Source organism: Ambystoma mexicanum, chromosome 13 (genome assembly GCF_040938575.1).
Source record: "Ambystoma mexicanum isolate Mex_15411 chromosome 13, UKY_AmexF1_1, whole genome shotgun sequence".
Lineage (NCBI taxonomy): Eukaryota > Metazoa > Chordata > Amphibia > Caudata > Ambystomatidae > Ambystoma > Ambystoma mexicanum.
Genome location: NC_090938.1, coordinates 311,177,280 through 311,189,777, shown reverse-complemented (window position 1 = coordinate 311,189,777; position 12,498 = coordinate 311,177,280). Strand labels below are relative to the sequence as shown.

The following is a 12,498-nucleotide window of genomic DNA, read 5'->3' as shown; positions in this document are numbered from 1 at the left end:
CTTGAGACTTAGTCTTGACCGCCGCCATCGCTACCCTGATTGGTCTGGCTTGTCCAGAGGTTACCCTGTTCCAAGAAACTAGGCTGGCCTTCTGAATCTCTGCCCCTCCAGGTCCGAGTTCAGAAATCCATCTTAACAAGTATCCTTTAGGTTTTTATCTTTTAGATGAACTTGTATAACTCAGTGTCCGTTCCCCAGTCTGCCGTCTTATCGCCATTGGCTTTTGCAATTTCAGCACAGCAAGTGCCTTGTTAATAAAAAAGTTCCCTGGTCAAGGCACAGTTTCAGACCACACGGCCCACCCATTATAGGTCATGCAACCAGGAGCTTCCAGGCTTCTTTCAGAGTTCAAGATGTGATTCACCAAACAGTTTTCTAAAGCACAGCTTCACAACTTTGTTACTTTGGTTTCTTAAAGCCTTCAGTTTAGTTTCCTTGTTAAGTTTCAATTCATTATGCATCAATGGTGTTCAGATTATATCCTTTTATTCAAAGAAATAGTTCATCTGCGTATCACATTTGCTTTCATGTTATTCAAAATGACATTGCTCTTGTAAAAGGTGGCTTTCACTCCATTCATTCAATCCGATATTCAACTTAAGTTTTTCACTACTTTCATTCAATGTAGTGTTCAACTGAAGCAAATTGGTTAATATCATTTAGTACGCTATGTTACTTTCACTTGTTTCATTCAGTTCTGTGATTCAATAGCAATAATGTTGTTTGTTTCATACAAGTAACTTTGTCTTTCATTCACTGCGAGAAGTTACTTTTATTAGGTTAATCTAGTTAGGTCTTCAAAATAAGTAACGCATTTCACTTTTTTCTTTTTGCATTTATTTGCAGCGCACATAACCCATAGGTATCTAAGCGCTAGCTTCAATGAATTGCGGAGGTGCAGGTTATTTATAATGCACTTTTTTTTTTGCTTTTTCTTTCCAAGAGTGGATCCAGGATTCAAACATGTTTGCTCAGCGTGATCTTGCTTCCAAGACCTGTGTGTTGCCACAGAGCTTTTTCCTCATGTTATTCCATATGTTAGGTTGCTAGCATTCATTTCGTTCTGTTCGAGATTCAGCATATGAGCTTTTCATTAAATGAATGAGCTTCGCTTCATTCATTTGACCGGCTCAGTCTTCTTAGAGCACCCCAGGCATTAAGAGTGTCCCAGACACTTACCCAGTCTTAGCAGCTCCTCCTTTCTACTTTCTAGAAAAAAGCTAAATAGCCGGGCTGTTAGGGAGAAATCTAATTTCTGTGCTAATTCCAGTCAACCTTACAGACCCCAAGCTCTTTTGCTGGACTTTACGACTTGATTTTTATCCTTGAGTGAGTGAGACCTTTTTCTTACACTCTCCGTTTTGGAGTCCGACAAACTCCATAGGCATCTGCTTTTGTATGGTGGCACACAGCACCTTCACTGCAGTGTCACAGAGATGTCCTTTGGATTTCTCATAAGGTTAAATATTTTCTCTTGGGTAAACTACTGTTCCCAAGAGTAGTAAAGTGAAATTGACTTTACTTACCTGTTTTTTTCTATGTAGGTCCAGTACACCCCATCTTATGTGGAAGTACTGGGGTGTTACTTAGTAGCCCCTTTTCCTACTTACTCATGTAACATTTTGTATATGTTACCCTCACTACTTTAATGGCTGGTGGTAGTGGTTTAATTTTCCTACCGTTGTGCCTTTTTACCGCAGGCTGAATCCTCAGTTGCAGTATAGCACCCATGGGTGCTCAGTTTGTCGAAATGGCCCGGTTGTCTTTTTTCGCCATTTCTTGCTTGTACGGTCTTTCTTGGGTTTTACTCTGCGCTCCAAACCAGGTTTAACCCTTGTGTTTGTTTTGCCTTTGGCGGGCTTCAGTACTGAAACCCGCCTCCGGCTCCAGTGTGTCTGGCAGGGCAGGAAGCGAGGGAGGTACCCGAAGCTCCCGGTCCTTAGTCTCATTGGTTACCTGAATGCACGGTTCCTAGTGATTATTTCGAATGGCAAAGTTTCGAATGGCAAAGTTTCAACAACAAAAAATGCATTGAAAAAATGATTTTTTTTTAAAACAATGTATGGGGCAGCGGGATATGCATGGTCCCCCTCACCCCCCAAACTCCGTTTTTTTTAACCCTTGACATCCATTTTAGTAAAAATAAAAATCCTTTCCCTACAAAAAAAATCATTTTTTGATGCATTTTTTTCGAAACTTTGGCATTCAAAACTATATTTTCGAAACAATGCCTGGATACCGAATGCACCCAATGCTGATTGGCTGGCTGGCTGTCCTTGCAGGACAGCCTCCCTGCTGTGCGAGTGACAGCTAGTCTGTGCAGAAATGGGAGAAACCTGCATAAAAGGCAAGGTCTCTTGAACAGAAGGCAGAGTCGACCACTGGACGAAACATCAGACGAAAGAAGCTTGCTGCACCCTCCTGGACCGCTGAACTGCCTGGTGAAGCCCTGCTAGAGTGCTGAAACTCCAAACTCTGCATCGACTAGAGAAGCCCGGAACTGACTACTTCTTCCCTTGGGTTGGTGGAACCAACTGACCCCAAGACAAACTCTGCTGGAAACCCTCTCCCTGCTGGCTGTACTTCTTTGCTGCTGGCTGTACTTCTTTGCTGCTGCTGGAACCGAGTGCCAGGGGTCAGGAAACCCAGAATCAAGTGCATCATTAAGCCGGACCTGAAATCCAGGAAGATCCTGAGAACCCTCCCGAAGCAGGACGACGCAAGTCTGAGCCACCTCAGAGTGCTGGACCCCAGAAGCAAGGGAAGCCCATCAAGTGTCCAAGAATGACGCTGATCCGAAGAGAGCCCATAGCCGCTGCCAACCTTCGAACTGCAGTGCAGGAGTCCTCCGGACGTCTTCCCTTTTGTCCCCACGACTGAGGCCCACGAACCCAACAGAAGCCAGCTGGATCCTCTTCTTCAAACCTAAAGTACTGTCTTGACTAAGGGGTACTTAGCTCTTGTGTCTGTAGCTTGCATGTTCTCACTGGAGACTTGAGGTAGCTGCTTCCTGCAGAGTCGATTCCAGCTCTGCCTTTCACAAGCCTAACAGCTTGTGGCCCAACAGTGATTCCTTTTCTACAAACTCTTAAAACATTGTGCAAGGCTTATGTGATATCTCAAGTAGTGCCTCAGCTCCATAAAGATAGTTCAAATTGACTTTGGCTGTCCTGGCTCCCTGCAGACTCTTCTGACCCATTGACTTTGGTTTTAACTGTCCCTCATAGGTGGTGCATACGTTTAACTTGTATTGCTGGGAAAGGTCTAACCTAGACTTAATTGGGAGATTGAAAAGTAGTCGCATGCTCTGAGAAACTGTTAACCTTTTTCCTTCCCTAACCTTTTCCTTTCCCACAACCTAAGAATTGCATAAAGTACAAAAAGTGATATATCAATGACCACGTTGTCATAGTAATTGAAGTCACCTCAGGGTGTAGGAAGTGTGTGCGGCATCCCAAAACGGAATTTACTTGCTTATCTGAAATCTGAGGAAGTATTATGAAGTGTATTTTTATTGTTGCATATTGCCCCTTCTAAAGAAGGCTTATTTAAAAACAGACAAATAATAATTTTACTAGAAAACCTTGAGTATAAGTGTTATTTGGATACTTGTAATTGTGAATCTCAGCGTTGCATCTCTACAGCTCACATTTACCCCTTTTGAGATAGGTCTGGATGCTCAGTCACTCTACCAACTTGTGTAGTACAGACCTATACCAATAGGTGGGTTATCTATTACCAAGAGGACAAGGCTGCTGTAGTCTCCCACAGGGTTACTGCATCCAATCTTGCCTAACACGGGTGCTTCACATTGCACTCACCGGCGCACCTGCCGCTAGCCTGGCGAGCTGGGGAACCTGTGATCTGCGTACACCTTCCAATGGGATTCCCAGGACCTCTGATGGCTTCACTGCTTCTCTTCCCACACTGCTTCCACTCTGGTCCTCTGGCTTCGGCTTCTGCCTCTGTTCTCATGCTTGTTCGCAGACTCCCTTTTTATACACGTGTGCTTTACTAATAGGCTGCAGGTGTAAGCTAAGGATTTGCATTGCCTGACCATAATTAAACCAGTTAAGGGGGCATGCCTGACCTTCAAGTCTCTTGTCCCAGTACCAGAATGGGAGGTAACCTTCATGGCTCCTAGTTGTCTCCTTCTCGTCTCAGTATTGTCATGCATTTTAAAGGGGGAGAGAAATGGAACACATTTACAAAGATCCATAAAGGTCGGTGGAGGGTTAGGTTGGCTATCCCGAGGATAAGGGAGATACCAGGTCTAATTTTTAGCCTTCATCTTCCTTGGTTTAACCAGTCTAATGTAATGCTGGTTCCTAAACCTCTCAAAGATCATGGGACTGGATGATTATCCCATAACCTTCTCTGATATAGGGGTTCCTTTTGGAAAGGAAGTTTGGGAATACTGCGTCTTACCCATGGGTATCTCACTACCAATAGCCAAGGAGGACCCTCTACCCAGGTAATCCTCCCTTGCTTGTCCGCCCCCATGGGCAGGATCCAAAAGCAGGTGGTCGGTCAAAAAACCGAAAACAAAATCTCGAACTGCAAAAATCTCGAATCCAAAATCTCGAAAAACAAAAATCTCGAATTTTTTATTTATTTAGTTATATGTGTTTTTGGGGTCAGGTAAGTAAAAAAAAGGTTAAAATAAAAAAAAAATAGAAAAAAGGGGGGTTGGGGGGGAACCCCCCCATTTCGAGATAAAAACGTATTAAAAAAAAAATTCGAGTTTTTTTTTTTCGAGATTTTGAACTCGAGATTTTTTTTTTCGAGATTTTGTATTTCGGTATTATCACTATAAACCCCAAAAGCAATGGCCTTCCTGGCCACATGCACAAAGGAAATCCCAGGAAGACTATGCACCATGGAAGCAGAGCAGACGGGACCAGCAGGCGAATTAAAGGCGGTGGTCCTACCAGCTGCGAAGTGAAGGTTGCTGCAGAGTCCCAATGAGGCAACTCCCTGCTACTGCAGAAGATCATGGCGGTACCTCCTTCATGTGCGGTGCGAGGACCTGAAAGGAGGCTAGCCGCGCTGTGCCAAAAGCCTTGACAAACTTCATCAGCCGCTGCCGGTGAGTGAAATGGGAGACCGGCTTGTGTTGATAAATGAAAAGAACATTGTTTGAAGTGCTCGTTGGGTTGTTGAGAAACCACGAGCGAAAGTACATTGTAGCAAGAATGACGACATTGTGCTTGTGAGAGAAGCAGCGAAAGAAACCGAGAAAGGAGGCGAATAGTCAAAGTGGTCATACAAGAGTAAAGTCAGGGGTACAAGCCGCCCCAAGTCAGGTTGAGTCTTTGGCAAAAAAGGTAAAACAAAGTATAAAGCTAACCTAAGGAATTATTAGCCCTGTGATGCTAACTAAGAACTGCAGATACAAGAAGGCCTCGGGAGAGAAGGCCGGTACAAACCTTTGAATCCTGCATTTTCATAAAGTGACTGAACAGTGGTGTAAAGACGAAGGTGACCCCAACAAAGGGGTATCACGAGAAAGCCGGGAAGAGGGTATTCCCACATGGTGAGAGCTTGGGAAAGGTCTTGTGAGGACAAGCCAAAGACATTGATTCGAAGGATCCTGCCTTTTCTGAAGAAACTGCATCCTGATGGCTATAGACTAAAGGGGTGCTCACAGTCATGGCACTGTTCCGCCTTGTCCTGTGATGCAACGTGGGGAAGGGAGTGCATTAGTTCGGCAGTCCTGAACTACCAAAACTCTTTTGGACATTTCAGTTTGCACTACACTTATTATACATATCATTGTCCAACACCTTTTGTTATATAGAGTAAGGATTTGGCAATAGGCTTATTAGTACAGGCCATTTTGTTTTGACAACACCACTAGGACAGTGTTTTCTTTACTTTGATAGTCTTAGCTTGCTCCCATCTTAGATTTAGGTTCAGATTAGGCGTTTCTCACCCATGTACTGTTCAATAAACACCCTTAGATTGTACTCCTTGTGTCTGTTATACTTTTGATAATCATGCCTTCCTTACAGTGGGGTGACTGATCACAGCAGGGAGAAGAGAAACCTAGGGAACCTTTTCTTCATTGTTCATCGGTATTTTAGAACACAAAATAAGGTGTTTCTCTCAGGAAATCTCTTTCAGGGTTTACTCTATCTTCCCCCTCCTTGGTCTTTTGGCTTTAAAACTCTGGTCCTTCTCAAATCTTCGATTCCTCAGCCTCTGTCTTCCAACTTGACAGGTCGACACTCCTTGTTGAAGCATTGATTGTAATCGCCAACCACTTGTGCTTCTCTACTACACCTTCGCATTCAGGATAGGTCTCTGACCTTTTCGCATCAGCATTTACAGATTCTGATCTCTCCACAAATTGCTTTACAAGCATTCAGCCGTCAGGACCTTCCAAGAACTTGAGAAGGCTTCACACTCTTGGATCAGGGTCCGGCTTGCCACTAGTTCCACCAGCAAAGTAGCAACCTTTTATTAAGTGGCGCTATCCCACTCCACCGGGGAGAGGGAAAGAATACTCCCTTCTGCTCTTGATCTGTTACTACTACGGGGTTCATCCATGCTCTTATGGGGCCTGCATATTCTCTTTAATAGCACCTGCCTTTGTGAGTGGCTCATATCACTAGGGTTGTGTCTTGAGGTCTCGCCTCTGGCTCTTCTTTCAGTGGCCTCCAACAGAGCTTTCAACTTGTCGTAATGAGCCTCTCTGCATTGGTTGATTAGTGTATTTGTCACACTGTTTCCTGGCCGGACATGTGCTATACTTGAGCTATGCTCAAGAAGGTACCTTTGCCCTATTTTCCAGTTTAGGATTTGGGTTTTTAGACAAACCCAATGATTAAGTTAGGCCATCTCTGATGGGATGACACCAGATCTTGATGGTAGCAAGCCTAGGGGAGGCTACTCCTTCGCACATCAGTTAACAGCCTAACCAACCAAGTACTTTGTAGCTAGCCCCCCTCACATAAAAGAATGAGAGCTCTTTGCCACAAGCCAAGAGAAAATCCAATGGCAGGCCAAGAACAAAAATAAAATAAGGCACAAGGCAGTCATGAAGAATTGGCATCTGGCAAGAGTGTAGAAACCCTGGCTTTTTTAGTATTATAAATGAAGCAGGTAATTCTTTCTCGAAAAGGTGACCTGCTAAACCATATCTCCCCTTCCTAAGCTCCAGTCCAAAAGCATAGTGTGCACCTGTGCCCTGCTGGATCAATATCCTGATCTGCAGCACCTGCTCTCCAGTGGCACAGAGCAGGTTCAGATGAGACAGGTCCCCAATTGACAGCTTCTATGACAGCAAAGTTACTTGAGCATTTGGGGTCTGCATTAAAGGTCTGCACTGCTGTTCCCAAACCCTGTAATTATGAGTATTACTCTCCTGGTGGCAGTAGGAACCTTTAAATAGAAATCATGCCAGATTTCTCAAGTATTGCAGCCACATCCATCTGGTATCTGACATGTGTCAACACTGTGGTCACAACCCAGCTGTGGGCAGGCTGTGTGTATTACCTCCCCCTACCTCCCCCCACCCCTCCCCACTTCCCCCCACCCTCCCAGCAAGGTTGTCTCTGTCGCTCCCAGCAAGATTGTATCCCTAGTGGTCACCTCCCAATGATCCTTTGTGTGATTGTGTGGTAGGGTAACACCTCTCCAGTTATACAGCCCCTCAGGAAGAAGCTGTCCTGGGTACAGGAATCAATGGACACACCCTTCTAAAAAAGGAGTAACCTCGCACCATGGTGTTGCATACAAAAAGGGCCTTTGATGCTATTGACAAGGGTAAGGGGCCGGGTTTGTGTAGAGCGAGAGCTCCGCACAGTTGAGGAAATATTCCACAATCTTGTTTCTCTCTGCCTCGCTCTCCTTTCTGTCCCCTCCACTTCCTTTAGCACAAAGCACTTTGGGTATGTCAGAAGGCAAACACCTTCTTTTTCGAGAACTGAGATTAGACCCCTAAAACCAGGCTTGCTTTAGTCCAGCCAGCCATGGATTTCTGCCTTTAAATGAATGGATCTCCCACTCCTTAATTGATTGACTTTGGAACAAATGCATAATAAAGAATTCATTGGACTACCCCCCAGCAGTAAGGTAAAGATGCAGTGTACAAGGCATAGGGGAGCTCTGTTCCCTACCCACCCCCAGGGTGCATTGGGGTTGGCCTGTTGCTGAAAAAAGACCAGCACCTCTGACAGCTAACACTGAAGGACTGCTGAACGTTTGGGCCAGTCCCCCTTGCTTAGGAGCCCAAGAACAAGGACTTCACCTGTCACAGAGACCCCAGAGTGGGACTTCCAACATCCTTAGCGCCAAGACCCCTGATTTTCATCCCCTCAAACTGCTTTTGAACTGGCTTTGCTGCATTTCAACACTCATGATCACACTGTGCTTCTTTTGGAACTCCGTCAAACCTACGTACTTGCAACTTCGAACCCACTCAATGCTGCACCATGTCCGCAGAGAGCCTGTCAGTTGCTCGGCTCGAATCAACTGCTCATCGCAGGAACCAACTTGAACTTCTGCAGTGTCATTTAGCAGCTCGAACCAGCAGTTACTGATGGTCTTGTTTAAGAACCGATGCTTTGTCGTACTCCAAACTGGAACATCAGGGTCGACGTTTCGAACTATCTCCGACTTTCAGCTTGAACCGCTGGAGCATCTCGCATCGATCCTACCAAGCAGTTATCACACGTCACAAACTGGCTAGATTCCAAACCCATCCGGGTGAGCACTCCAATCTCCATTGCTGAACGATGCCCTCAAACATCCTCAAGTTCAGCTTGCTGCTTGGGCCAACACGATTTGCTGGACTCGAACTAAGCTCGATCCGCTCGCACAACAGCACAAAGCCTGGTTCCGCAAAAAGAAAAACGGGGGTGGAGGGGAACGAAATTTAAAAAAAGAAGAAAAAAAAAGTACCATTTACCCATAACTGCCCCAGACCATTTTGGGCCCTAGAGACTGGTTAGGTCACTCGTGCACCTTTTTCATCCTAACCATATCCTTTGGAAAAAACATTATGGTTGTTGAATTGCCTTTCACCCTGTCTTATTACCCAGAATAATGACTCTATCTATTGGATATTCTGTGTTCTGGTCAGATGGGTGGGTTTTGTATAGTGTTTTTTATTTAGTTGTTATTGCAGATGGTACGTTTTATTAAAGGATATATATTTATATGATCTTGATTGGGCAGTGCCTTTATTTTGGGCTGTGATCGTTTGCCGTTTGGGCTCATACTGGATCACATTCACACCCCTCTTGGCCCATGTTACCATAAAAAGCAAAGGAGGTGTATTTCTTAACTGAACCGGTTATACCTTTACGATTTCGTTCACTCTTGCTTCGTAGAAGTATGATGGTTGAACAACCACTCTAACCACTACTCACCCTTGTACTTCTGCAGGACAGAATTCAATTCGTTATAGCAGGAAAGGTAAAACCTTAAAAGGAGCAGTGGAGGGAGGATGTCCAGAATAGGCAGGTGTTCTGGAGAGAAGGACCCCAAAAAAGCAGCTATATATCGGGAAAATAAACAGTGGACATGAAAAGTAGAGGTCTAAAAAAGAATCCTGGTCCTCTGTGAAAAAATAAATAAATGAAAGTAGCAGCAGTGGGGGAAAAAGCATAGGAGAAAAGTATTTACATAGACCAAAAGTGTATTAGATGTGGGAAAAAGAAAACAAATGATAGTAAAATTGAGACAAAATTTGTCAACAACTCCAATAAAAGAAATTAAAAAAAACACTGCTTATGCATGAATACGGTACCCAAGAGTTTGATGCTCTCTTCCGTGGCAGAGGACTGGCATCGTTCTGCAAAATAAATTCAAAATAAAATGGAAAATCAACAATGAAAAAAGGAATCATGGGAAACAAGAAATTAAACAGCTTCCTATCAACTGCATACATAATCTTATGGACGCTATAGGACTGAGCACCCACTGCTGAGAGCTCCATTTAGTCTTCAGAGGACAACTGAATCATTGTATATCAAACTACGCCTACCATTTATTTTGGTGTGCACTAAGTAAATTGTTATCATTGGTCTATGCTGGAGAACCACAGCGATGCCGGCAATGCGGCTACTAGCTTTGCCGCTGCTCCTGGATGCCAGTTATCAAAAGATACCCCGTCCCTCAAGAATAGTCTGGTGAAGTGAGAAAAGTGGCTGGGTCTCAGACATTCAGACAATTCACAGGAAAGGAAAGGGCATGCGTGACATGAGCAAATAAGACCATCTAACACTATTGTCCCGGGAGGATAGCTCAGCGGCAACGTCTCCGCGTTGGAAGCAAAACGACACGAGCAACACAGGTTCGATTCCGGCTTAGAAACCCCCCAGTATTTAAGGGAGTTATATACGCAACTAAGACAAACAAAAATAATTATATTTACCACACGCTCTCGATAAGATTGTAAGGTAAGATTATGGTCTTGCATGAAGGGGAGCACCATAAAATAAGGAATAGCCCCAGCCATTCACTTAAATAAGTATTTTACCCTGTGATCAAAAGATTTCACTTTTTACTTCTAAATCACGTCAAATATGTTTTAGTTCCACATAACATTGAACATAAAATAATGTACAGCTGCACTAGCTTACAGAGTAAGGATATTTGAACTTATCTTTCAAAAGAAAAATCACATGAGGTCAAGTTTGATTAAACATTTCAACCCTCTAACATAACTAACCCGGTTAAGGGCATTGCTCAGAGTGAGCCGCAGACTAAGGCCCACCCTCATTTTAGAGTCCCCACAATTCACTTTTTGCCCCAGAACGTGGCCTGGTAAATGAATAGGTGGGCATTCACTCCATCTTGGGTGTTGCCAGAACCGAAGCAGGGGCCATTTTCGCCAGGCTAAGCTGACAGAAGCCTCATTGGCAATGCAGCGAAACCTGGATAAGACCCACATGGCTCATCCTGCATGAACTGGCAACTGCCATATGCAAGTACTTCGCTGCCGACAGAAAAAACAAAGAATGGCATTTTCTTCCTTCGCGGATAAGAACACCAAAACTTCGCAAAAAGACCACACCCAATGAATCTTAGAAGTTTATGATGTTGAATGACCTTATACTACGAATGAAATAGTTGATCAGAAGATGAGGGAGGGGTCCACCGTCCAATCATTTTAAGGCCAGACGTCCGACGTGCTATTCACAAGGCAGACATGCGCTCTACAGTGGCTACAAAGCATTAAGTAAAACTATACAAAACATCTACAAATCAAAACACACACTATTCCATGTGCAGCTAAAGGTCTAGTACCTACAGAGATCTGCACAGTTACACTTTTATAAAAACTCACTCCCGTGTGCAGGAACATTATCAAAACACCTGTTGGTGTGACCCAAACGGAGCAGTGCATATACACTTGTAAAACACTGTCAGCCCGTGTTTCACTCCTACACTACACACCATCCTGTCCATGCAACAGTACACATTAACCTTTGCGTTTACAAACATTCAAGATAGGCACAACCCCCTCTGCAGTTCTATCTCTATAAACATATACAATCAAGTGCAGTTGTCCTCAAAGTGCTCATCTCCTGTGCATTTTCTGTAGAGGACGCACTGGTCATCAAGCACTCCCAGATTAGACTGATGGACGGATATGCTGAAATAAAGTAAGCCAGGCTCTAACTTATACAGCCTCGGTAACAGCACCCGCTTCACCTCCCAGCCTAGAACAGAATTTAGTTGCAACAAACTCGTACCTCCATTTAAGAGAACTGCTCGAACTCCACCAGAGATCAACACGTTACCACATACCAACAAAGTGCATCCAAGGCATCATGCACTATGCATGCAGAAAATACCCCTTTTGAGCAGCATCATAGCTGTGCAGAAAATGCGCTTTCGGACAAAAATATAGCACTACAGAAATATACCAACGGCAGTGGTGTGCTATAAAAATCCCCTTTGACATGGAGTTTGACAATGGCGCCCCATTCTGGCCACTCTTTGCTACATTGTTAGATGAGGGCTTACTTTAATCCTCATTTGTGTGATGACGTCTTCAAAAATGCTTTCCTCAATTTGAGGACCCCTGAAAACTTGTAAACACCTTGGTCATATGCCTTTGAATATATGCAATTACTTACATGGCTCATTCTGAACAGATGGAAGATAGAGACAGGTGAGATTGTGTTTCTCCCCGAGTAAATATTGAAAATAATAGGTTAAAAAGGTGCATTGTACAGCACACTTATTTAGAAAAATTGGGTAAAAAGCCAAACAGTTTGAAATTGGTTGTGTAGGGTAAAATCCAATAAATGCAAGTCACCAACGGTGCACAGGAGCTTTTATGATGCCTTTGCCCACAATATATTTCAGTATAAACTATTTTTACGCTGACTGTGCCCATACATTGCCATGTTGGCTGCACCTATATAAGCCAGTATTCCCATATAAGAACAGAATTATGTTTGCTTTGTGCATAATGCCAGTAATGATACTAGAAGAAAACATGCCCACGCTTGTTCTGCCAATATCCCCACGTAAGAA

The 12,498-nt window shown here is 43.9% G+C and overlaps 1 protein-coding gene across 3 annotated transcripts in view; it reads right to left on the bottom strand.

The window, feature by feature from the left end:
• Positions 1 to 12,498, bottom strand: part of SLC12A6 (solute carrier family 12 member 6) — a 3,180,404-nt gene that overhangs the window by 2,958,078 nt on the left and 209,828 nt on the right. For 2 of the 3 annotated variants that reach the window (XM_069633764.1, XM_069633766.1), the window contains exon 2: positions 9,758 to 9,802. The exons of the other annotated variant lie outside the window; for it this stretch is intronic. In XM_069633764.1, the coding sequence (XP_069489865.1) occupies positions 9,758 to 9,802 (45 nt within the window). The remainder of the gene's footprint in view (positions 1 to 9,757; positions 9,803 to 12,498) is intronic. 3 annotated transcript variants of the gene reach the window in all.